General features: G+C 26.3%; 1 protein-coding gene across 1 annotated transcript; it reads right to left on the bottom strand.

Moving 5' to 3' along the window:
- Positions 1-1,226: 1,226 nt before the first annotated feature.
- Positions 1,227-27,020, bottom strand: LOC107453648 (uncharacterized). The gene is made up of 10 exons (XM_043049918.3): positions 26,472-27,020; positions 23,588-23,779; positions 19,762-20,466; positions 17,469-17,693; positions 12,786-12,872; positions 11,012-11,169; positions 8,636-8,787; positions 6,272-6,405; positions 4,529-4,615; positions 1,227-2,712 (listed from the first exon to the last, which is right to left on the bottom strand). Exons 1-10 carry the CDS (start codon positions 26,631-26,633, stop codon positions 2,632-2,634), a joined length of 1,983 nt encoding a protein of 660 aa, XP_042905852.2. The 5' UTR covers positions 26,634-27,020; the 3' UTR covers positions 1,227-2,631.
- Between the last annotated feature and the right edge of the window lie 831 nt (positions 27,021-27,851).

Here is a 27,851-nt window from a genome sequence, read left to right as displayed (position 1 = left end):
ATTTCATGCTAACTATTGCACAATATGTAAAACATTTTAAGCACAGCGATTTATATTCAACAAAACACAAAAACTGTTTTAAACTATAAATGTAAATTCACTATATTTATCCACTAATGAATGAAAATAAATAAACTTCAATATAAAAAGTTTACATTATCTTTATAACATTTTTAAATTCCTAATTTTAGATTGTTACAAATTAATCTTTACTTTAAGAATAGAGAATACAAATAAATAAAAAAGAACTTAGCATTTTAAAATATTTAAAAATAAAAAGACTTCCTTCATGCTGATTACTTTAAATGAGGCTTACCACATTATTAAGCAGCCATCCCTATTTACAAGGAATAAACTGAATAAAAAGTTCTATTTTGATACAAATTTATTTTCAGAAAATACTTAACCAAGTTAATTTTCAAAAATATACAAAAATTATGAATTTTTGATTAACTTAAGAGTAACTGGCAAAATCCAGTAGCCTACTGGAAATAAAATAGAATAGCCAGCTATGCTAACTTGTAGCATAATTTATTTATTTCAACAAAACTAACTTTCTTTTAATTTTTAGAAGTTTTATGATTTTTAGTTTCGTGATATTTTTAAATGATTCTGAAAAATAAAACTTTTCTATTTTTCATATACACCTATTATAAAAATATGTAAAAATACTCAACAATAAACAAAATATAAATACAGAAAAATAAACTAAATTCAAAAATACAGCAGGTATTCTGTTAAAATCATCAAATCAAAATTTTATTTGAATCAAAACATAAAAAAAATATTTTTTATTGCCTAAAATGTCTTAATGAATGTGCAAAAATTATCATGAAATGTGGTCTTCATCAAACATTTAATCACATTTAAGTAAGTGAATCAAAAATGTTTTGTGTCATTCAAAAAAATAAATAAAATAAAATAATTAAAATGACAAACTGTAACAGTTTTAAAACCAAATACCTGATTTGTTTCTGTAATGAACTGAAACAAATTCAATAAAACTTCGTTAATACTGTCGAACCTTGTTAACACGAAATCGGCGGTACTATCATAATTATTTATGTTAACCAGATGCAGTAGGCAATTCTAAACCATATTCATAATTCTAAACCAAATCGGCGGTACTATCATAATTATTTATGTTAACCAGATGCAGTAGGCAATTCTAAACCATATTCATATTCAGAAAATTATTAAGGAAATTTAACTTTTCCACAACATTATTTTTGTAATGCCTCTATAAAAAATATAATTATACAAATCCATTAATCTTTTATGGATATAAAAGTAAATTAACTCAAACAGTATCAAAACATTCACTTATATTTAATGCAAAATATAGGAAATCAATCAATAGAAGTTCATTTAATAAAGAACACTGTACTGTAAAACTAGGTACTTTCAAAAATTAAAACAGTTAACATTTATGAGAAGCATAGACTTTATACAAAGACGAAAACAGCTAAAACTATAACATCGATTAAATATTTATCACTTCATAGGAAATGACGTTTTGAACACTGCAGTAGTAGTTTTACATGAATGGAAGAAATAAATGGCAGTAAATAGAAGAGTTTTGTTTAAAATCAACAATAAAATAAATGTAGGTACCCCTTAACAAAATAAAAGGTACCATATATCACAGTTGGATCTTCATTCATTTTGAAAGTCAATGATTACAATTAAATTTTATCATATATAAAGAAATCAACAAACATATTAGCACCAAAAATCATTCACTAACTTAAATTTAGACAAAAACAGGAAGTAATTTGAACATTTTTGCTTAATATTACCGTACGAAGCATTATTGCTTTCAATTAAGGGGCAGTTAAAATGGGACAAACAAACCTAAAAGAAAGAAAATTATCCAATTAATATTTTTTATGTGAAAAAAAATCTTAAACCAATTTTTTTTTTTAAAAAAAAAAGAGGGAAATTGCCAATTTCTGCAAAGTTTTTCCCCTCAACATTTTGCCTAATTCTTCAATAAAAAATATTACAATTAAAAGATTTTAAAAAAAAAAAAAAAAAACAATATGTCACAGATGTGAAGTTTTTCCTAATAAGTTAAAACCCTTAGTTAGGAAACAAAACTTATGCCCATTTTTAGCATTATAAATACTTTCAATGTTGCTTTTTAATTTGTAAATGGTACAGCATTGAGAAGCCCATATAATGATTGTTATTTCTAAAACATGTTTGTGGTATTTTTGCTTCATGTAGAAAGACTTTTTTTAAAAATAAAGTTTCAAAATTAGATCAAAATCATTACTTCATGCAACTTGCATGATTTTTTCTTTACTTTTTGCAATGATTTTAACTTCCTACTGACAGTTCCCTTAACAAAACTAAAAATATCATTAAAATCTAAAAAAGACAACTCTTGAAAAAAATAGTAAAAATGAAATGGTAAATAGTCCATTACATTTAAAGTAAACAATTTACAATAATAAATACTTTAAACATAAGTAAAATCATCATGTCTGTTATTAGTATGAAAACGCAACAAATATTGAATGACAAAATAGTAGTAAGTGTTGATTTCTTTACATATGATATTAAAACACAGAATAAATGAAATAATTTTTATAACTTTCAATGCTACTTGACACTTAGAATGAGAACCTAAAAATCTCCTTTTAATTTCTGAGATGGGAAACAAACAACAGTGCGATGAACTTTATAAGCACAAACAATCAATTTCACCTAGAAAAAAAAAATTTCTTCAGCAAATCCAACTATCTTATACACGGTACTGATATGACAGAATTGAGTGTTAATTTTGCTTTTTGATCTTTTTAAACTAAACTGTAGCTCGCAGAAACATCTCAATAATTTATTTATTTATTTTTATGATTGTAAACTATTTTCAAGCATTTTTTTTTATGTGTTATCAATGCAAGTATGGATCAAGTATTTGGTGAATAACATAGCATAATTTTGGTTTTAAGACTAGGTTTTTGCAATATCAAGAATTAAAAGTCTCAAATTTTTATAAATACACTCTTATTATTGAAATAAACTGAAAAATAAAACTGCAAATATATTTATCTTTTGAAAACTACAAGAGTCATGCAAATGAAAAGTGAACAATTGCAATAACCACAGATACAATATCAGGGCAAATCACAGCTTTAAATGAAGGTTGGAGAACTGCATATAATTAATAAACCAGATCATGCGATACTGTTTATTTTGTTTTTTTTATTTTATCCGTCCTTGAACAGCTGACCCGATTTTGGGTTTACGACTACTAATGTTCAACACTCCTGGATCAGTACTCCCAGAGGTTTTGATTTGTTATGGAAACATGGAGGACTTTGCGACTCGACAGATTTAACGTGCATCAGTGACCATTTACTACACAGGGAGTCTTCCGCTGGTGGGAATCGAACCCACGAACTCTTGAACATGGGCCTAGTGCCCTACTAACCAAGCTATTCCGGCCTTATGCGAGCGACGCTGTTTAAAGTGAATATAAAGTCTTGCTGAAGATGGATGTGTCCCGGATAAAACACCAATTAGTAGCATAAATTATATAATGCATGCAGTTATGATTTTAATTTTTGCTATTCATTTGATTTTATACCTCATAGCATATAGCTTTCTCTCCAACCTTCTAGTGATATTTTTTTTTATAAAAAAAAATTTCCTAAATATCTTCTCTAATATTTGGCAACATTTTCAAGACAAAAGGTTTTTTCATATTCCCATTACTTGGTGTATTACTTCTTATTGTTGACTTATATTTTGTCTACAAGCAGATTTTTACCCATTATTTATTACCATCTTGATAATTATGACTCGCATCATCAAAAAATTCCACATTGCATAAGTGGGTTTTACTATAATGGCTGATCAATTTCATGATGAACTTAAATTTATGACAGATCATATTATTAATTGCTTTGATTGTATGACAGATCATGGTATGAAAAAATATCCTTTTACCGCCAGATTTTTTTTTCTCGAAAGGCAATACATGAATGAAACAGTTACCATTTTGAAATTCTCAGGTCTTACCCTTCAGAAGTCTAATAAAATATTAGATGGGAGGCCACATGCAAATTAGCAATGAATATTTCATGATAAATGCAATCTCAAACCCTATCTAGTCAGTGCACTTAAAAAAAAACATTAAATTATTAATCTCATTTGGAGGTTCTATTTGCAATGGACAATGGCATTATTTGGGCATTGCCTAGTAAAATCAACGTAGCAGCTGCATTCAATATATGGATTTTTTATAACTTCGTTTCACATGTTTAAATTTTTAAGATGTTTATATTTTCAGCAAATTTTATGAACTTATTTTTGAGAACATTTTTTAAAACTAATTCAATGATGATTTGGAATGTCAAATTTTAGATTATTCAAAATTAAAAATAATAATTTTCTATGTTAATTAGCAAAACAAACATAACATTAACAATAGTATAAAAAATGAATAGTTCACTTTTTAAATTACTTAACAACTATAGTATCACTAAATAATAAGCATGCCAAAATTATTTATGCTAACCTCAGATTGTGGCGAATGAACAGTGGTAATTGAAACTCTGTTTGACCCATTTTGCAAACCTGTCACTTTGAAAACTGAACTAACATCCTGAAAAATAAAATATATATTTTTTAAAAATATAACACTAATATTAATTATATTGATAATAAAAACAGTAATTGTTTGATTCACCAAAAAAAAAAAAAAAAAAAAAAAAAAAAAAAATAATAATAATAAAATACATTTCAACTTCAGTGTATCTCTTCACTAATGCTGTGTTTATAAGGTAAGGCATAAACTAGTCTAGATTAATCAGATAATTCCCTGATTTTTGTTCATAAAATTAGTAAATTAAAAATCAAGTTTTAATCATAAATTCGATGGAAGAAATTAGAATCACTAAAAATAAATAAAAACAAAATGGAAGCTACTTTGAATCTTATTTCAAAGCTTGTACGCAAATTTGTATTAACATTTCTAAACTAGATCAGTTGCTTTTAACTAGTTTTATCTAGTTTATCAGTTTTAACTAGTTTATCAGTTTTAACTAGTTTATCAGTTGCTTTTATTGTACCACTAGTTTTATAAACCTTTTTAAGGCAATTTTTCAAAGGCTCTGTGGTAACATAAAATAAAATTTTTTTAAAAAAATATAATAAGCAATTTTGCTGTGTTATCTGGACTGTTATTTTTTAATATTTTTGCAAAATATAAAAATAAAATAGTAATTAAAAGTATTAAACATCAATTTTGATTGAATAATAGAACTTAAAACTACACAAAAATGAAGTAGTAATCAATTGATTCCTTAATAAAAACTTGTGAGTTGGGAAAAGTTATTTATAACTCTTAGGTAGCATTTAGCATCATTAGCCTCAGAGTATCAGTCATGAAGAGTTCACAGCATTTCTTTAACAAAATATAAAAATAAAATAGTTAATAAAAAATATGAAAGTCAGTTTTAATTGACATAACTTAAAACTACAAAAATTGCCTGCAGTAGACCTTAATCTTTATTGTTATATGAATTTAAAATTAATTGTGATGTATTTTTATATTTTTAAAAGTACAAATAGAAAGTTTATGGTAGCGTCAATATTTTCTAACATCCTCAGAAATATATATATATATACATACAAACTAGAAAAGAAAGAAAGGAAATGGGGGAAAGGATAAAAAGAGCGGGGAAGCATTAATCCAAAGAAGGATCTTAATACTTGTGAATATTACCAACAAAATTGTCTGTACTATTAGCCTTTCTTGTTACCTCTAAAGGCGTGTTGTGTTAGGTTAAAGCATTTAATCAGGAAATAACAAAATCGTAAGGGTCGGGGCACAATATATTCAGAATCCTCATTTTTCTAAGTGACATTTAAAAAATCAGTTTGTTCATTAGTACTGATTCTAGTTAAGTGCTTAATAAAATTTCAGGAATTTAAACTAGATAAATAACACAATACACTTGAATAAGGTGTGTAGGTCATTAGAAAATAAATGGTCAGGTCAACAAAATTATTAGATTGCAAGTCAATATAGCTTATAAAACCAAATTATTTGTAAGAAAAAAAAATACAGAAATAAAAGAACAGCTAAAAACTAGAAAAAGTATTCTAAAAAAAACAATCAAATATTAATGCTTCAATTTTTTTCAAAAGAAAGAAAAAACAATTACAAAAAATAAAGAAAAGAAAATATAAGTAATTTGAAAAAAGATTAGATTAACGTTTATATAAAGACAAGATGAAAAATTATAAGTTTTTATACTTCAAATGTATCCTGCTTAATTCCATTTATTGTCACATTATAAATTACAGATTCAACATCAAATTGGCAGTGTACAGCTTTTTCGTGAAAAGTAGAGTGAGCAATAAATAGAAGATTCTGGTTCCCATTTTTTTCTGAAATAAATACAAGAAATATTGATAAAAATCATAATATTAGAAATAATTGCTAAGAGTTTTTGACTTCTTAAAGCAAACTCTTTATAACTTTAAAAAGAAAATAAGTTAATAGCTTTATATATTTCAAAAATTTTTTAATATTAAACCAACAAATAGTTAAGTGCAGGACCCGCCCTAAGCATTCACCAACTAGCCAAATGTGATAAAATCATAAATTTGGCGAATAAAATTGTGTTTTGGAGATTGATTTTTTGCACTGGAAATAAATTAAAATTATGTCAAAATGAATTTTTCGAAACAAATCAGTATTTTTTATTCGATTAGAGTAATTTTCAGTAGATGCGTAACATAACCAAACTAGAAGTAGGTCCAAATAAAATAAGCTTGAAACGAACTACCATAAAATAGTTCTCTGTGGGAAAAGAATTAATCATAAATTTTTTTTTTTAAGATTTGCATTTGGCGAAGATTTTCAAAAATTGAATACTTTTGAAATTTGGCTAATTTACGGACTCATTATTTGAAATCCTTAGAGCAGGCCATGGCATGGCATGAATATCTGAAGTTTATTATGCAAAGATATTTCATTTGCAAAAATTCAACTTGATTTCAACAACTCATTTTTAACTTGAATAAAACTCAAATTAAAACTATGTTTTAAATAAAATAAGAAAAAAATATGTAACAGACAACAGGTTAAAATTTAAAGTTAAAATAAATTTAAAAATAAATAAACAGTTAAGACAAAACTCTTAAAATTGGGGTAGAATTGACGAGTTTTGAAATTAATTAAAGTTAACTTTAGAAATAACTCTTAAAAAAAATAGTAAGAAATATAGAAATGAAAAAACAGGAGATAATGCTATAGGAAGAATTAAAAACAAATTTATCAAATCATATATAACTTAATTATAATTAAATAATTTACAAAAAAATCTAGAAGTATTTAAAAAAAACTTTTCCGTATGTAATTTAAAATAACTTTGTTGTATGTAATCATAAAAGATAAATTTGCATAATTAAAATATGTTTTTGAGAATTGCAATCTGCTTTTCAAAAACTTGCTATTCCTGATTACTCACATTATGTATGAAATTTAATTATAATTACATACAAATAAGAAGAATGATAAGCATTCACAATATAATTCTTAAAAATCAGGAAGAAAAGGGTAAGCAAGACTTTTTTGGAAAAGAAATAAAAGACAACAAAATTAGGAGCATTAAAATAATTAAATTATAGTACTACTTAATTGAAAACAAATAGCTTTTACACATTATATTTACTTTATAATTGAGTAGCTTACATTTATTATTTTCAAACACTTACATTTTATTATTTTCTTTTAATGTGTACTAAGTTTTGTTTAATAACTTTTTAAAGCAAAATTAACACGTAAAAATCAATACATTATTTATGTAAATAAAACATGCTTTTATAGTTATTATCGATAAAAAAACAAACAATATATATACTTTTAAAAAAGAATTACAGCCAAACCCCGCTATAGTGAACCTTCGAGGGACTGAAATTTCGGTTCACTATAACAGGGAGTTCACTATATCCGTTACGCAGGCAATTTCACTAATGGTTCCCAAACTCCTCCCTTTTATTACATTATATTCATATAAATGACTGAAAAATATTATGTAGTAGCAAAAAATGTGTTATTTTTTATCACTCTTCATCTTGCGTACAAATAAAAATTTGTAATCTTTAGCTGATGAGCAATCCTCAACATCAGATATGGAAACACTTCCCGCCTCTCAGATAATTTTTCCTGAATTTCTGTTACTCCGCCTTTTAATCCTGTCTAACCTGCCATTCGATCAAATAAAAGTAGTTTCTATAGATGGTTTTAAAAATCGGTATATGTATTTATTTTGAAGTAGAAATTTCAAAATTATTACGAAGAAAATGGGGGGGGGGGAATCAGTCGAAGACAGAAAAAAGTTCATTATATCCAACTTCCTCAATTTTTTGGTTCACTATATCCACTAAAAATAACATTATACGTGTATAGCAAGGCACGGGTCCGAGCATTTCGTTCACTATATCCGGGAGTTCACTATAAGCAGTGTTCACTATAGCGGGGTTTGACTGTATTAGAAGATATAACTTTTTGGATAAATGAAAGAGTTATATTACGAAATGTAAATAAGACATAAGAATTATTGATTTAGATTAGCACCACATCTAAAGATAATAAGATAAGTAACATATTTACCAGGAGACTCCAGTTTTACATGGTGATGGAAATTTATAGAGTACACTGGTCCCTCATTAAGTGAGAAACACTGAATCGGAAATAATGCATATTTTATTTGAGCTATAGGATCTATAAGAAGTCTGGCTTCAGATTCAAACTTTGAAACAACTCTGAAAAAATGCATAAGAATTTTAAAATCCAAAAGAAAAACAAATGTAAATTCACAAGGTTTCCCAAAAAGGACTGCAAATTCAAAGAAAATCTTATAGAGACAGAAATGTAATTTTTTGCTGCATTTTGTTTTAAAAAAAAAACAAGTAATCATTATCAAACATTTTCAAAATTAGTTATTAGTCTGTAGGCAGATGATTACTTATTGTGAAAACTATAAAGCAATATTTCTTGTTGTATATACATATCAAACCACTCCAATTGAAATGTTGCTGGGGTTCCTGTTATTTTTATCCTAAGAATGCATCACCATATTGTTGTAGCAAGTAATAGATACTTTGAAAACAGTGTTTTATAGCTTTTTCCCAGTCAGCAGTGCCATTGTTGGCAAACTTAATAACCAATTTTGAAACTTGGTAAGTAGAAATACCTTGCGTACTTAGCAGAATACAGCAAATTGTATAATTCTATCTCTTTCTGTTTGTTTTTAATTGGCAGTCATTATTAGGATACCCAGTAAATTTTAATGTGCAAAATAATAAAATCCATCACCAAACTTATTTGCAGACTGGAAAAGTCTACTAGAATAAATAGCAAAGAAAGCAATATATTATATGAAATAACAGAGTTATAATTTTACAAAAAGAAAACCAATACAAATTTGTAAATATTTATGTTTTTTAATATTACTTAATCATATACTTTACTTTAATAATATTTTGTAATATTATTATTGTTACTTTAATTTGTTTGTAACATTATTATTGTAACTTTAATTTGTTTGTAACATTCTTATTGCTACTTTAATTTGTTTGTAACATTATTATTGCTACTTAAATAATATTTTGTAATATTATTTTAATTAATTTTGTAATACAGTACAGAACCCGTTATCCGGATATCAGAAAACCGGAACGAAATTCGATACATTTTCCAGCCATTTTTAAAAAAAAAATTTTTTTTCCTCATAAGATTTTAGGATTTTTCTTTCTTTTTTGAAAGATGTTTACCTTACCATCATTTTGGAAATAATCATTAGTGTATTACTTCATCATTTTTTCTTCCTTTTAAGATTATTTCCCCTAATTTTTTTTTTTAGTTGGGTTTAACTATAAAAAAACGGCTTTTTGTAGCAATTCAGAAAAATCAGTAATCCGGAATAGCGATGGTCCCGATCGTTCAGGATAATCGGTTCCCTACTGTATTACTCTACTTACACTTTTTACATTTATATGCAAAAAGTCATCGAAAAAACAATACATTTTAATTAAAGAAGTTATTTTCAATTAAGTTATTTTTACTATGCTGCATTTTACTTGTATACTGCTCCTGTCCAATAGTCAAATAAGTAATCAATTTAATTAATAAGAAAAACACTGAACATAAATAATATTCTAAAGTGATACGTATTAATTCATAATTTTTATCTATGACATTATTTCATTCTCTTTTTTTTAAAAAAAAAAATTTTTTTTAATGTGAATGATATTGTAGTTTTTTTTATTTAGGATTGCAAACTGAAAAAAAAATAGAAAACTTGAAATAATGCTTTTTTAGTTGTTTAGTTTTTGTCAAAAGAGGAAGGAATATTTATGAAATAATTTGAAGTTCATATACCCGATAAAAATTGCATCAATATATATTTCAAAAAATTCAATTAAGACAATTTAACAAAAGAGATTATTTTCACTGTTTCCAAACAGTATTATTTTATTGCTTTCAAAATATCAAACTTTACCTATTCAGGAATTTTGTTTTAAGTGAAAAAAAGATAGAAAGAGAATTTATAGCAATCAATTTTGTAAAACCCATTGCTAGTTGATTCTTTTAAGAATTTTCTAAATAGTTTCTTTCTATTAGAGTTTCTATTCAATAAGTAAATGCTTTAAAAAGATTAGTTAGAACAAATATAAATAGATATTTATTTTTAAATAGAATAAATAAAATTTGAAATAAATAAATGAGGTTTGTTAATTTTAAACAAAAAACAAAAATATTGGATTTAACTTAATTAAAAGTTTTTTATTTGACCAATCACATTGTTTGGTAACAGTAGGAAATGCTAGAACCGAATGATAATAGTAGCATTTTAAACAACAAATAAAAATGTATAATATAATAGATACAAAAGTACAATATAATAGATATCAAATTAATAATTTAAAAAAAGATTACAGAAAAATTAAAATTAGAGAAATAAAGTTCAAAGATCATCAAATTTACCTCACTATATGTTCTATTAAAATGTTATGCATAGTTGTTTGGTTTCCACATTGATTTGATATTTTGAGCACATTAACTCCATCAGAATTGGTTAATGCAAAGTTGGCACCATGTTCTAAAAGCAGCTTCACAACTTCTGAGTGTTTATTTTTACAGGCCTAAAAAGTAAAGCAAATGTTTGAAACCAACCCTTCTATACATCTATAATTACGAATTTTTTTTTATTATTTATCTCATGACATGGATATATGGTAAAAGAAATTTCTACGGTTTGATAAAATACAGCACCCTAGCTCTTATCAATCTCTTAACATTTATAAATATATATTTATGTATATTTATTACTGAATAATGTAAGATTATTTGGCATCTCTTAAAATTTAAATAAATTCAATAAAAAATCATTTTTATCAGTGTGCATAGCCAATACTTTTCAACAAAAAATAAGCACCTTTTAAGCACTCAAATATTTTTAATCACTTTCCAAAAAAAAAAGAAAAGAAGAATTATTATATATATGAGAAATTATAAATTTTTTGTAATTTAGAACGACAATCAACTAAGCACTTTTTACAATCCCAGAATAATAAAAAAAGCACTTAAGGGCCTTTAAAAAATGTAAATAAAAAATAAGCACCTTTAAGCACTTTTTAAAAATGCTACACACCCTGTTTATTAATATTTGTTTAAAATCTTTAATTTTAGTGATCATATACATAAAAAATTTTTAAAAAATTTATCGCATTTTAACCTGCTGTCTTATTCACATAATTTATTTTGTTTTCCAAAATTTTTTCATTTACAAAACTCACATAGGATTAAGCATTTCTATAGCTGCTACCTCGTAGGATCTTTGAGAAATATTTTACAAAATGATAGCAAAATAACAAATTAGGTAGGAGGAATCTTATAAAAATTAAGTTTTTTTGCCAAAACTTTAAAGCATAACCACCCAACTAATAATTATTTTATCTCAGAAACATATATTTGAACTGTTGATTAGTCATGGAGGATAATAAAGTGTTCTTAAAGTTAGTGGCAACAATATTATGCTTCAATATATCATTTGTATTAAAACAATAATGCCACTGAAACTCACAAAAAGTTTCCTCAATAAATGTACGTGTTGGTAGCTATGTAGTACTATTACAACAATTAACAAAATATGTAATCAACACGGCATTATATATTGGGTTGTGAAAGAGTAATTTCGATTTTTCTGGAAAGAGGACTTATTTTAAAGCCACTTTTTACCTAAGCCACACAATCGTTATATAATTTGAAAGCTGATATAGCAAGACTTGCTAGTGAAAAAGCTTGATTCACACAGTAGTATTAGGTAAGCTATAATTACAAATGCTAAATTTACGTGATTTTTTTAACAATATTTTACCACCACACTTAATATGTATTTAAGTTCAAAAAAATTAAAAATCTATATGTAGTTTGTCTAAAGTAAGAACTCCCCTAGTCATTCATCTGGGCCCGCGGATGTGAGGCCTAATTATTTCCAGTAGGGGTGAGGGGTCACTTTTTAGGATAGGTTTTGGCTCAGGTCGGCAAGGGAAAGAGAATCTTTTTCTTTGGTCTATTGTGTTAGCCTTAGAATAAAAAGAAGCTTCTCTCCCTGAAATGAGCTATTCTTGTTTCCATAGTAGCAGGCAGCCTCAGACTTTGTGGCAGGGGGAGTTCTTACCGTATACAAACTATAATTTATCTAAAAAAACATGCAAATTATGATCATCATATATAGATAGAAATATTTAATTATTACCAGCATTAAGGCAGTTTCACCCTTCTGGTTTTGCTTATCTTTGTGAGCATTTGCTTTCAACAAAATTCTTGTAGAATAATATCTGCCCTGTAAAGATTGAATAGCTAAATCAGTAAGAGGTAAACATATTTAGAAAACATATTTGATTGAGGTGAATACATTTGATTAATAAAATAAATTGTTTCTTTTTGCTCTAAAATAAAAAAAATTTTTATTAAGTATATTATATTATATTTTTTATTTATTAATATTTTATTTATTTGTCATGATTAATTTCTAAGAAGCTGTTGATTCCCGCTATTCAAAAGAACTTTGAATGACGATAACGAATAAATTCTTAATAAAGTAATAAACTAAGTAAACGAAAAAAAAGGTATAGTACACATAAAAAAGGATGCTCCATAATTAAATCCCTTAAATTATATCCCTAGTCTCTAAAATAAGTATACAATTAAGGGGTCAAAAATGAATATTTTAAAGAGCAAAAAAATCCAACATATCATTTTTAGAGAAGGTAAAGCTGAAAACATTAAACCTTCTGATTATTAGAAACACCTGCGTGTTTCATAAGGCAATTAAACTGGCTAGATATCTTTAATTCTGTTTTTCTCTGAAGTGAATTAAAAAAAAAAAAAAAAATACCTACCAATTAAAAAAAAAAAACTATAGAAAGTGATTAAAATATGCAGATGGCAGTTATTAGTCATAGCTAAAACTTTAATTTGCATTTATTATCAGAACATATTTTCAAAATAAATACTTTTATCTTGTCAATTCACAAGAATGACTCGTACAACCTAAATTTATTAATATGCTATGACTTTAAAAACAGATGTCTTGGTCTTATGTTATAACATGAATTATTTGCGAGAATTGAACAAAACTGAGAACTTGCAACAAATCACGTGGTTGTGTATGAGATGTTAATGTTACAGGCTTGGGTTTATTATCATGCTGAATCAATTTTGGGATCAAATTTAATTGGATATCTACAAGTGATATCGCACATATGTCTTGTACCTGATTGGCTGACCCACTCATAACGTAGCTTGCAAATATCCAATTGATGAAGAAAAGGCAATAAAAAAAAAATGAATCAATTTTGTCCTATCAGCTACAAATGAGCCATTTATTAAGGTCATAAATATATACATTTAAAGTTAGTTATAAAAATTATGTTCCCTAAAATAATCTAAAAAAAATATTCATTAACTTTAAATATAATGCTTGCCCTTTCCAGTTAGAAAAAAAAATCAAATTAAAATGAAGAAAAACTGCTTTAATGGAAAAAAAATTCTTTTTTCTATATTTTCACCCTCATAAATAGTTTAAACCAGCAGTTCGACTAGTCAGGCATCCACCACTTCATGAAGAGATAGCACAAGAAGTTATGCATTGTTCTCTGGATTTGTTTCAATGGGAAAAAAACCTTCCATTGGTAGAGAAACAGTTGGTGTAATGCAGAGATGTATCAAACAAAGTTTGTTCAAGATACACGGTCAATTAAATATGCTGTTTACACGTCCAGAAAATTCCATTAACTGGATTAGAAGCTTGAGAGGAATTATTCAAAAATATCTTAATACTCTAGAAAATAGAGAAGAGAAATTTTTAGAAGAATTAATTTTATTAAAGAGTTAAGTAACTTAACATAAAAAAGAGAAAAGGAAATAATTATATTTTCTTAAATATAAATTGCATTCTTATTAATTTATAAATGAATAATTTAAAATATTCACAAGATGAAAACTGAAAATATGTCGAGAGCAACACGAACATTTCAATTAACAAATGCAATTAAAATAATAATAATAATATATACACTGAAGAGCCAAAAAAACTGGCATACCTGCCTAATATCATGTAGGATCCCCGCGAGCACGCAGAAGTGCCGCAACACGACGTGGCATGGATTCAATCAATGTGTGAAGTAGTGCTGGAGATAATTGACACCATGAATCCTGCAGGGCTGTCCATAAAACAGTGGGAGTAAGAGGGGATGGGATATCGTCTGAACATCACGTTGCAAGGCATCCCAAATATGTTCAATAATGTTCATGTCTGGGGATTTTGGTGGATTTCCGATACTCACGGCATACTCCTGAAGTGGTCGTACGTGAAAATCCACATTTCATTGATATCTCAGAGATGCTATGTCCCATCTCCCGAGCGCCGACTATAACACCACGTTCAAACTCACTTAAATCTGTATAACCTGGCATTGTAGCAGCAGTAACCGATCTAAGAACTGTGCTAGACACTCGTTTTCTTATATACGCGTTGCCGATCGCAGCACCGTACTTTGATTGGCTTTGATTATTTGCATACTCATGCCTGTACCAGTTTTTTTGGCTCTTCAGTGTATATCCTGAGGCAGAATATTTGCAGGCTTTCTGCAACAAACTTCCCTAGCACTAATATTTTGCTTTAAAATACTTTTAATTATAACAATTACTAATTTAAAGTAACAGAAACACTGTGTTTACAGAAGAAAGTAAAGAATAAAAATGCATAAAATTTTAAATTGCAAAAGTAGTACTTTTTAATTCTAATATTATATGCGACATTCTCGCATTTTTTAGGTGAAAAAATGCACTAACTATTTCCTCTTTCGAATTTCGTAAATCATGACACAAATTAAAAAAATTTGTAAATGAATTAAATGATAATAAATTAAAAATCGTAAAATCAGTGCAGTAGCTCCCAAAATAAACATCACGCGTATAGGACTCTTTAAAAAAAAAAGAGAGATTTAAATAAGTGTATGTAAAATATGGAGTTCTTTAAAGAAAAGAAAATGAAAGAACATAATTTGAGCTAACTATCTTTTAATCTATCGCAATTTCGAATTTTTTATTTTAGATTATTACTATGAGATTCTAGCTGATGCCAGTCATCACAGATTTTTTTTAAAAATCTCAAATGAGAATAGAAAAATCATGATTATTACTTTCTTCTCTGATGTATAAGAAAGACATCTTTGGAAGAAAAAAAAACATTTTTCGAGAAATTATGCGGAAAGGAAAGCCAAAAATTTTCCCTTCCCAAATGAAACATTTTCCTGCAAAAACTCTAACGTTCTGCCACAATGCCACCGTGTGCTGCAATTCTGCCACAGGATATACATATACACACACACACACATATATATATGTATGTATATATATATATATATATATATATATATATATATATATATATATATATATATATATATATATATATATATATATATATATATATATATATATATATATATATATATAAAAATATATATATAAATATATATATATATAAAAATATATATATAAATATATATATATATAAAAATATATATATAAATATATATATATATAAAAATATATATATATATATATATATAAAAATATATATATATATATATATATAAAAATATATATATATATATATATAAAAATATATATATATATATATATATATATATATATATATATATATATATATATATATATATATATATATATATATATATATATATATATATACACACACACACAAACATATGAATATATATATATACACCTATACACAAACATATGAATATATATATATTAAAAAAATTCAATGAATAAAAATGAAATATTATAAAGAGGAATAGGTTTTTAATCATTTCAAACCTGCAATGCTTAAGAAGTTCACAGAATTTTTTAACAAAAATAATAAATCAGTCTCTATTAAAAAGACATTTGAGATTTAAATTTTTCAGACGTCCATTATTTCTATAATAAGCACTGGAGTTAAAGGCAAGTTTGACCTGGACCATATTAAAATCATATTTAATGATTACATAACATATAAAAAAAGAATAAAATAGAAAAGGCCAAGAGGCAATATTAGAAAAGAAAATTCTAAGTGAAAATGTACAGATAGAAGTGTATACTCAGAGTAGGAAATTTCAGTTTTTAATGTGCTACTCTAACTAAATGTTTGTATGCAATTATCTTCATGAAAAATGTGGACCATTTTTAAAATGTTAACAAATGTACTATGAAGAACGTTTTGGTGACCAAAACCATAAAAGGATGTAGAAAAATAGAAGCATATTTTATGTGAAATAATAATAATTTTAAAAAAAAGTTTCCATAAGGTTTCAATGATTCTAATATCATAAACATATCATTAAAAAAAGAAAAATATAAAAAATGTTTTAATACTTTTAACACTTCATGTCTGAATACCAACTAAACACCTTGAATAAATAATATAAGGGCTTGTATCAGGATCAAAATATGTCAGGGGAACCATTTATGGAAATTCTAAATAAATCATTCTAGCGAATCTAGAGTTCCATGGTCTACTTTGTAGAAGTTGCAGATTAATATTTTCCCCAGATTTTGAACTAAAGAGCTAGTTCTGAGAAAAATATGGATGGCAATTTGATTTAAAATAGAACATTTTACAAGATAAAACCTGTACCTAGCCCTAATTGTTTGGTAGCCAATGGTGAGTGAAAATTTTGTGTCCTAAGATACTACACTATAGTTTTGTAAGAAAGTAAATAAGGAAAGTACAAAATATTACAGTATAAAATTACTAGACTTATACCTTGCTTGCTTTTAATAAACTGTTAGCAATTATGAGTATATACATTTACTTAGACTAACAAAAATATTTTCATAGCTATCAAAAAGAGGATAGATTTACCAAGTGTGCAGCAACCATTAATGCAGTTGTTCCATCACCACGACAACAATTAACTATGTAACCATTTTTGCAGAATCGTTCTACTTTTTCTAACTTCTCGTTGACGATACCATCAATAAGAGAAGAAAACATCTTGGCAACCATTATATTCATTCGCGTACCAGCCTCATTTTGATGCAATTGATTGACTCGACCAGATCTTTGACTAAAAGCAGGATAAGCAGTCTGGAATAACAGGAATTGCATGTTAATATTAAAGAAATTAGGAACTTCATTATTAATTTTAAAAAAATATGTATTCAAATTATGAAGAGCTGTTGGAAAGAATGAAGTAAAGCTGTGGGTTTCAAGCCACCACTGTGGATTTTTGAAAGGAAATGTCAATATAAGAAGCTAGTGTGTTGTAAATTTTTTTATATAAAAATCAGGGTTTGTGATTTTTTTGATTTAAATCGGATTTTTTTTTATTTAAATCAGATTTTTTTGATTTTTATTCAAACACATTGTAAGAACTTTAGTTTATGATTAAGAATACTTTATAAATGTTTAATCAAAATTAAATTAATATGAAAGCAATATTATATTAGCAAACCATAATTTTAATTTAAAATTGTGTTTTTTTTTCTCTTGATTTTTAATATGACAAAATAAATGTAACAGATTGTGTTTATAAATGTAGTCACTCAGCAATATTTTTATATTAAAATATTCATTTTTAATTCTATATCAAAATAGACCAGCTAAAAAATTTTTTTTAAAAATCTATGCACTCATTGGAATTTTCTTTCACAAAATTTCTTTATAGAAAATCTGGATGATGTCAAAGATACTGTAAACATATTATGAGAAAAAAATACCAGTTACCAGTTAATAACTCTACTGCCTCAAATAGACTTTGAAAGGGAAAAGTGACACTATATCAGGAAAAAATATCTGAATTCATTATCCTTTTTTTTCTTTCTATTTTTGGCATATTAGGGTATAATTATTTTTAATATAACCCCAAGCTTTAGAAATATAAATTTTTTTCCAATAACATATAATGTAGATTTTAATACCATGCTGTTTCAATCAAAAGGTGGAATTTTAATTAAGATTATTCACATTTTTTTCCGAAATTCACATCTATTAATTACTTTCTACAGCTATGCAAGTCTATATTAAGACAATATTAAATGCATACTTTAATCTGCACTTTCAATCTCAAGAATCAAAAGATTTTTAAAAATGCAATTTCAAATGTGTTGGAATTTAACACACACCAAGAAAGAAAATTTTTTCGTTAACTAAAATTAATTAACACAGCAATTTATTTAAAATAAATTTTAAAACTAAGAAAATAAAATAAAAGTATCAATAATTTAAAACATTGTTTTTTAACTTTTAAAATCAATATATATATTTAAAAAAAATCAGTTGATTTAAATCAATGAACCCTGATAAAAACACCTAATAATTTTAAGTGTTGATCTTGAAGCACTTAATAGAACTTGTTCTTAATAGGTAAAACAAGCTTGATAAAAATTTTCTCAAGTACCATAACAACTAAAGGGTGGAATAAAGCAAGTCAGTCTTTTATTTAGGATAACTTTGAAAGCCTCTATATTGCTCAACTGGGACTCAGATACGAACAATTTATAATGTTCTAACTCCACTCCCAGATAATAAGACTCTCGTATTTTAATTATAAAAATGAATATTTATTATTAAAAGTATATTAAAGTATTTTAATTATAGAAATTAATTTCTTATATTGTTGTGGGTATGTCATATTTATTAGATAATAAAATAAAATTAATGCTGCATAACTTGATTTGAAACAAAATTAAGTAAATATCTGTGTCTAAAAAAAATATATATATGCATTAAAAGAACAAACATCTTTCATTTTTTTAAAATTTTAGGCTGGAAAAATTCAAAAGACTGAAGAAAAAAGATTATTATTAAAAAACTAAAAGAGCTCAGAAACATGGGGAAATTTAAAGATCTAGCTCGAATAAAAATAGCTCTGGAACACTCCAGCTCCCGTTCCTCCTAACATAATGGTTTCCATCAAATAATGATTTTTATCTACATGGAAAAATATTGCTGAATTATCCATCTTTAAAAAGTTTAATAAACTTTTAAATATTCAAGCTATTGTATCTTAAAGTTCATAGAATTTTTTTTCTATAAAAAGGATGTATATAGTTAAAAATTGAAACTCTGCATTTAATTTTAGGCAATCAAATCAACCATACATTATTTTCCTCTCAGAAAAAGTTTCCCTTAAATTAATAAAAAAAATCATTACCATTGAATTTTCTTGCATCGAGATCTTGCAAATTAGTGACTGGCTTTTCCTTCCATCAGTTCCCAAGACTTCACCGCAAGAACTATCTTTACAATTATTCTTAAACACACAATTCATCTTTTCACTTTCAGATTTTAATGAATTCAAGACATATTCAGGAAAGGTAGTCCCTTTCTCGTCATTTATAAGCAATTCTTGCAATATATTAGAACTGCTTAGTCCATTTTCCACACTAAAACTATCATGTTTGGCCAGACTTTTGAGAAGCTTATGTCGTCCATTTTCGTCAATGTTCCTTTTCCTATGAATTCTGCTTTTTCGTCTCCGATAGTCTCTTAATACATCATACTTTTTTCTTTTTCGAACTTGCAAACTTATTGGTTTCTTTAAAGGAGATTTAAAACCCAAACTATCAGTAGTTCTATTACACGGTTTTCTTTTTAACAAAACTTTAGGACATAAAGGAGGTGGTGGGTTTTCTTTCTGGGGAGAGGTTTCTCCACTTTTGCTTGGTTCTCCAGAGTTATTTGTTCTAGCTGCTCTCTCTTTGACTTTGCTATACATGTCTTTTTCATAAACTGCACCAGCAACAGTTATTTTTCCCTCATCAAAATCTCTCCAAAATGTATCTTTAGAATGAGCACCAATCGGTTGTATTTCAGTAGCTTGCCAGGTAGCTGTTGCCATCTTGTTGACTTCAGCCTCCTTGAATAAAAGAAATGAAAATTATAAGGTTTATTAAACTATAAATGTTAGGATAGAACTTATGAGATAGTGAATGACCTAGAACAGTGTTTCTAAACCAGATTTACTCAAAGAACTGGTGAAATATTTCAGAGTTTTGTTGTGGAATGGTAGGGTTAGCAATTTGGACTATTAGCATAATTTTCTCACATGCAAAACTGTGGCACTAAAAAATTTTTTTGACCAGTTTGATCATTCACACACTTCCTGCAATGAAAAATATTTTGACCCTAACTCTGTTTAAATATAAATAAATTTATATTTAAATTCAAATACAATTATTAATCTAAGCAGTTGAGAAAAAATGATATACAAAACTAATAAAATGGTAAAAGAAATTGATTTAAAAAAAAAAAAAAAAAAAAAAAAAAACATTTTTTTATTTGTTTAAATTACAATTTTTTAAAGATAATTATAAGAAATTTACCAAGTTACCCAGAAAAGTCAAAGATAAGTTTCCAAAAGGATTTTTAGACTTGAAAAAAGAAAATGAAGTTACAGGCAAAAAAAAAAATTCTATAAGTATGTTTACTGGTAAATAAAGACATTTTTAGCTTAAATATAAAATTATGCAGATAATCATGCTGACAACTATAAATATAAACTTTAGTTAAATGAAAAAAAAAATTTTTACACCTAATGAAAAAGCTGCATAAAAAAGGTGAAAACAAAAATTTTTTATGCTCTAACACACAATTTTGTAAAAAAAAAGAATTTAAGATAAAATGTTGAGAAATTTTTTATTGAAGTGAAACTTCTAATGCGACTTCCAACAAGGTTGCTTTGAAGGTTTAACGCTACCATGGCAACGAGCGGCCTGTGATCCTTGCATGAGATTTTAATGTGAATTTCTCATTACCTGAAGCTGAAACATTATTAACCTTCCTTAACCTTTTGGATTGGAAATGATAAATGGTAGGAATGATCCAATAACCAAAGGAGGAACTACCATTGATGCAGTTTTTGCAAGAAATATTGAAAAAATAGAACTCAAACATTTCGTATCCTACTTTAGTTATCACAATCCCATTGAAAATGTTATAGATTTGGATATTTCTCCACTCGAAAATGATAATTAAAAGATGCGATCAATTGTGAATTGTAAGCATTGTTAATAAAGTTTGTCTTAAAGAAACAATATGATTTCACTAAAAATCAATTTCTACCCCTTCCTATTTTTATTTCCACATTACGAAGTTTCACTTCTTCCGCGTGGAGGGACTCCACGCACTATTTTTTTTATTATAGTTTTGACATAAAACTAAGAAAGGGGTCTAATTTTTATAATACGATACTTAAATTTTTAGTAGATGATTATTTCGGATTTTAATAATTATGTTTATTGCCACTATCCACTGCAGGTTCACAAGCTCTGGCAGACGTTACTGGTGAAGAAATTGATTATTGTAAGCGGCCAGTGATCCTTGCAGGAGATTTTAATGTGAATTTCTCGTTACCTGAAGCTGAAACATTATTAACCTTCCTTAAAGACAAATTTGGATTGGAAATGATAAATGGTAGGAATGATCCAACAACCAAAGGGGGACCTACCATTGATGCAGTTTTTGCAAGAAATATTGAAAAAATAGAACTCGAACATTTCGTATCTTACTTTAGTTATCATAATACCATTGTAAATGTTTCAGATTTGGATATTTCTCCACTCGAAAATGATAATTAAAAGATGCGATCAATTGTGAATTGTAAGTAATGTTAATAAAGTTTGTCTTAAAGAAACAATATGATTTCACTAAAAATCAATTTCTACCCCTTCCTATTTTCATTTTTGTTACATTATTCTTACATTTAAAACCAAAAAGGCTTTTTTTCCCTTTAAACAAAATTTAACATCTACGCATTTTTTTAATTTTTTTTATCATAGAGCATTAAACACCATGTTTTTTTCTTGTATTACTATTCAGTACAACATTATTTAATACATCATATTACATAGCTAATAAATAACAAACCCTTTACTGACTTTTAATATTCAGTAAATCTCTAAGTAAAAGACCAAATAATAAATTTTTGATAACCTTATTCATTTAATTTCAGATAATATATTAAACATCTTGTCTCTGTGTAAGTTCATAAAGCAAAAAATGGTTATTACTTTCTATTTTATAATATGCTGTATCCTAAAAAATTGGTTCAGTATACTCCTGCATATATATTCAACAAAATTTGTACATAAATCTAACGAACTAGTTTCTTATTGAAAGAAAAATGTCTTGAAAGTAAATTTAATCAGTCAAAATTGAATTGAATGAAAAATTTAATGGCACAACAATGAATAAAAACAGCTAGCTATATTGCATCAAATAATTTTATATTAAAAAACTTAACCATGACATCAAAATTTAAACTTTACTTGATGCAAAAACAGTATAGTTATATATATACACACGTATATACATATAACTAAGAATAATATAACTAAGAATAATATAATGAATATAGAATATATGTTACGGTTAAAGTAATAAATCTGGTTATTATTAATACTAATACAATTTCAATACAATAATACTAAGACAACTTATTAATACTAATACAATAAATCAGGTTATTATTAATAATAACATATTATTAATACTAATAAAAGTAATAACTCCTTTTTTGATAAAAGTGAGAAATATCACAAATTATTCACTTTAACCAGTTATTATTTTAATAATAACCAATGAAGTTTAGTCAATGTGATTAATCGGACAAAATTGATAATAACCGCATCTTTGGTCAAAGTGAGAAATAAAAATGCGAAAGAATGACATTGATCAAACTTCAGGTTATTATTAATAATAACCAGTTAGAATTAATAATAACCGGCTATTCACATTGACCATAACATACATATATAAATAAAAATTTTCTTTCAAATATCAGTGTTTTTTTCCTTGCATTATTTTAACAGTAAAATCAGTATTTAAAATCAGAGCAATAATTATAAAAAAAAGTAAGATTCCAGATTGACCTTAGTGTAAATTGAAGAAGAATTTTAACAGAAGATTTTAAATGTTACACATAACATTGAAAACTTTATATATCAAATTTATTTTAAAATTTAACAAAATATACTTACAGTGTTAATAGGCTCTTTTGAAATTGCTTGTGTTTTCAGCAACTTTTTACCTTTCTTTCGTTCATGCCTTTCCTTCAATTTCGCTTCCAGATCATCAATCATATCTTTACAAGAAAATAGATTTTCTTCGGGCTCCAAGGTGTCGCTTTCTTTTCCATAACCTCTCCATCTAACTCTGTAGAGTCTTTTCCCCTTAAAAATAAATTAAAATCCATAAATTCAGCCGAAATTTTTTTTCCCCACAACACCATATGTATTTTAAGTTTCTTTAATTAATAAATAACATGTGAACAATATAAATGGATAAAATGTACAAAAAATTGATGTATAGTAAGTTATAACAGCCATTTTAATTTGAAATAACCTTAATACAGAAATATTCATTCCAGTGCATTTCATAAATTAACGTAAATTGTCCATAATGATATTTTAACGGTTTTCTGCACTATTAACCTTTTAACCACCAAGGTACAAGATACAAGGTATAAAAACTCATATAAGTTTTCTTGGCAAATCATGTTTTTCTATTGCATGGAAAAATAAATAAATAACTAGTTTTTTGCATAGGAACCCAAGAAACAACCTTTCCAATTCAGCCCCAAGTTTGTGGTAGAACATATTTTAAGATAAAAAATATAATAAAATAGTATCCTCTTTTTCAACCTTTTGGAATAATGAAAAGTACGAAGTAAGGAAAGATAGTTTAAAGTTGAGATTTTTTTAAAAAAATTAAAAAATGGTAATGCTTCTTTTTGAACATTGTATTTAAATTAAACATATTTAATTATGCTGATAACTTTAAATTAGATTTTAAATCTAGCTTACAAGTTCTAATTTTTGTATTTTATTTTTTTCTTTCAAGATGACTTAATTAAGTTTAAGGACAATTGAATAGTGTAATGTCTTACACTATTTAATTAAAATTATTATATTACTGCAACAAAATGCAAATAAAAATTATGAGAAAATGATACTTCCCAAGAAAAGAATTTACAAACTAGATTGCAAATCTAGTTAACAAATTACTATTTGAAATTTTTTTTTTCATGAACTGACTCGATAACCTTTAATAATGAAAATTGAATTTATGTACTATGACACACTATTTAATTTAAAACATATTTCAAGCACAATAATATAAAAATATTTAGTATTAGACTAGATTTCGTTATTTACCAAGAAAATAACATACAAAGCCTTTGGGCTACAAAATGACCTAATTTATAGCTTAAATCTGTATTAATTGTCCTTGTAAGAAGGTCACAATTCAAAAGGGTCCATTTGTCTTTTGAAAAACTGGTAACTTGGCCTGTGCACTACCAAAAACATTGATACGGTTTCCAGCCAATAGCCCGAATTTCTATTCAGGATATGCAAAATGAGAAGGAGGCATTATAAAAATTTTTTATTTACAATTTGCTAGTCTTGATGAATTAATTTATTTGATATAATGTTAATAAGTTATTTACTAAACATTAGCATAAATAAAAATTATTAAATAACTAATATTTGACTAATTAATATGTTATTTATGATTATTAATATAAATATACTAATAAGCATAAATAACATATTAATTGGTCAAATATTAAATTTATTTAATAATTTTTTTTAAAAATCTTATATGGAGGGGATAAATGACACTACTAGATGGGGCTGAGCATTCCTTGGCTATGGGCATATATCATTTACAATAATTTGGGCATCATATTTTAGCATGATAACTATTACAATAGTACTTTAGCCAGTATGTACACATAGAAAATACATAAAATTCCAACTTAGCAATTAGCATTTAAAGATAAATTTAAGTAATAAATTGATTTTAGATAGAAACAAGACAAAAATTGAGAGCTGAAGCGATTTTATAAAGCTTTTTCAATTGTATACTTTTAAATCAAGAATAAAATTTAATTTGAAGTATTCCAAATTCCAAGTTAGGCAAGCATGCATAATAAGAATTTTTAAGAAAATTCTAAAAGTGCATGCATAATAAGAATATTTTAGAATTCGGACAGTGCAAGTATAAAGATTTTTTTTAGAATTCTAGAAATGTAAGGATAATAAGAGTAACAAATAATAAGAATTTAATTTTTACCAAATTTTATGCACTAAGAGCTTATGTAAATTAGTCTATAAACATGTCTCAAAACTTTTTATTATTTATACTTATTTACATATTATTTATATTTCATTTATACTTGAATAATAAATACTTTGAATATTAGAAATAATCACATAAAACTCAAACAACAAATAATAAGTGCAAACTGAATGCTGTACATTTCAATGAATATAATTTTACTGTAATTAATACAATACTATATTTTATTTTTAAATGTTACTATCTCAGTACACAGCTTTTTGATGCATAATTATAAAGTTTATGAAAATAGATACAAACATAGTAAAATATTGAAACCAGGATTACAAATATTTAACTACAAATTTTATTATTGTGTCAAATAATCAAATTGGTATAATGAAAAACTCTAAAGTTAAAATTCATCAATTAAAATTTCAATCCCAGCTCACTAAAATTTTAAATTATGAATCTGAAGAAAAAAAATCTAGTTTATCTACCCATGTGAATAACAATGATCAAATTTCCTGGGGGATCGCATTTCGCAATGCAATGTTTGCAAACCAAATCTTATCGATTTTTTACTCTAAGACAGACAAATAATAAAAATGCATTTCCTATGTAAGTAGAAGTTTGAAATACATATTAACGGCAGGATAATTCATTCTAGAATAGAAGGAACATTATTGAAATGTGAATAAATTTTAAAAACAACACTTTCAGATGACAGGAGATAATTAGTGAGCAGACGATAACACAAACAAACATAGTTGGGTATTTATGTTTATAAAAATAGCATACCTTCACAGTTTTAACGCCTACAAGTTTCTCGACTTCGTAAACATCTCCTTGAATTACGAATAGTTTAGGTTCTGTTTCAACCATCTTTTGTAATCTCTGCCTTTCCTCAACCAGCTCAGCCCCCTGGCATCTAGAGCCCGACGAAGCTTTTATCATCAACATCAGCGCATCTTTGCTGAACAGAGCCTGCTGTCAAACTCTAAAATCCGAACGCGAAAAAAGAGCAAAAGCTAGACAGGCGACGAGCGAACACCCTCAACGCAAAATGGAACCGCTCTCCGTTTTGTCAGGTGGTTTACGCACTGAAATTTCCATGCTTGCAGGTGAACTTAACCACTTTCTACTTGAGGCCCTAGTAACATGTCGACGGGTAAAAATGCCTCGCAGTCTAAATTCGCGGTGTCATCGCACTTTATATGAACACATTATAAAAATTACAAGAGCATTTTGGAACACTCTTTTATGACTTGTGTGATCGGTTAACCGTAATAAAATTCAGTTTTGTCATATTCTTTAAGGTTGAAAATCGTTATTTGAGATACGGCACTCGAGGAAGATGCAACCAGGGAAAATATTCATTAAAATATTTTAAAATTCATTTTTTTCTCTATTTGTATTTCTGAAAAATATCTTAAAATGCACATCAGAAATTTTCACAAACGATTTCAATTATTTACCTTACAAATTTTGATGAATATTTTAAATTTTTCAACTGTGTTTAAATTTTAAAATATTAAAAAATGCATTAGTAATCATGCTTTTTTGAATTTTTTTTTATTAAATATGAAATTATGGTAAAAGCACATAAGAAAAAAATTAGTAAGTTCTAGGGAACTATAATTGTTTAATTTTCCATTGAAGTTTTCTTTTAATTAAAATCAATAAATAACTTATAATAGTTCTTAAAAACGCGACCTATGCGTTCAATATACGAAGCAGAGTAGATTACACTTTATAAACATTATTTGTAATTAATAAAAAATTAATCTAAAAGCAAAATGCAGTTTTTAATTTATGGGATTTCCAGGAGTTTGCAAATGTACCTCTTTGGTCTAAACCGCTGACTTTTTTAACTGATTCTCATTTAATCTTCCATTTTTAAAGTATGGAATTACAATCTGACACATATTTTTGTCATACGGAGTAAATATAAATCTATACTTATTTCAATTAATAAAAACTACAGTAAGCAATTATTTTATTATTCAAAGCTTTTTGTCAGCGTTAATAAACTTTAAACTGCGGGCATAAGAATTATTGTCCGCCTCTATTTAAGAACAAAATATTAAATCTAATATTCAGGAGAAAAATTCCGAGAAGTGCAATTCCGCATTTGTATAATAAGCAAGGAATAAGAAAAAAAAATATGCGCACTAATTT

Source organism: Parasteatoda tepidariorum, chromosome 5 (genome assembly GCF_982258835.1).
Source record: "Parasteatoda tepidariorum strain Cologne lab strain chromosome 5, Ptep-v5.0, whole genome shotgun sequence".
NCBI lineage: Eukaryota > Metazoa > Arthropoda > Arachnida > Araneae > Theridiidae > Parasteatoda > Parasteatoda tepidariorum.
This window is presented reverse-complemented; position numbering and strand designations above follow the sequence as displayed.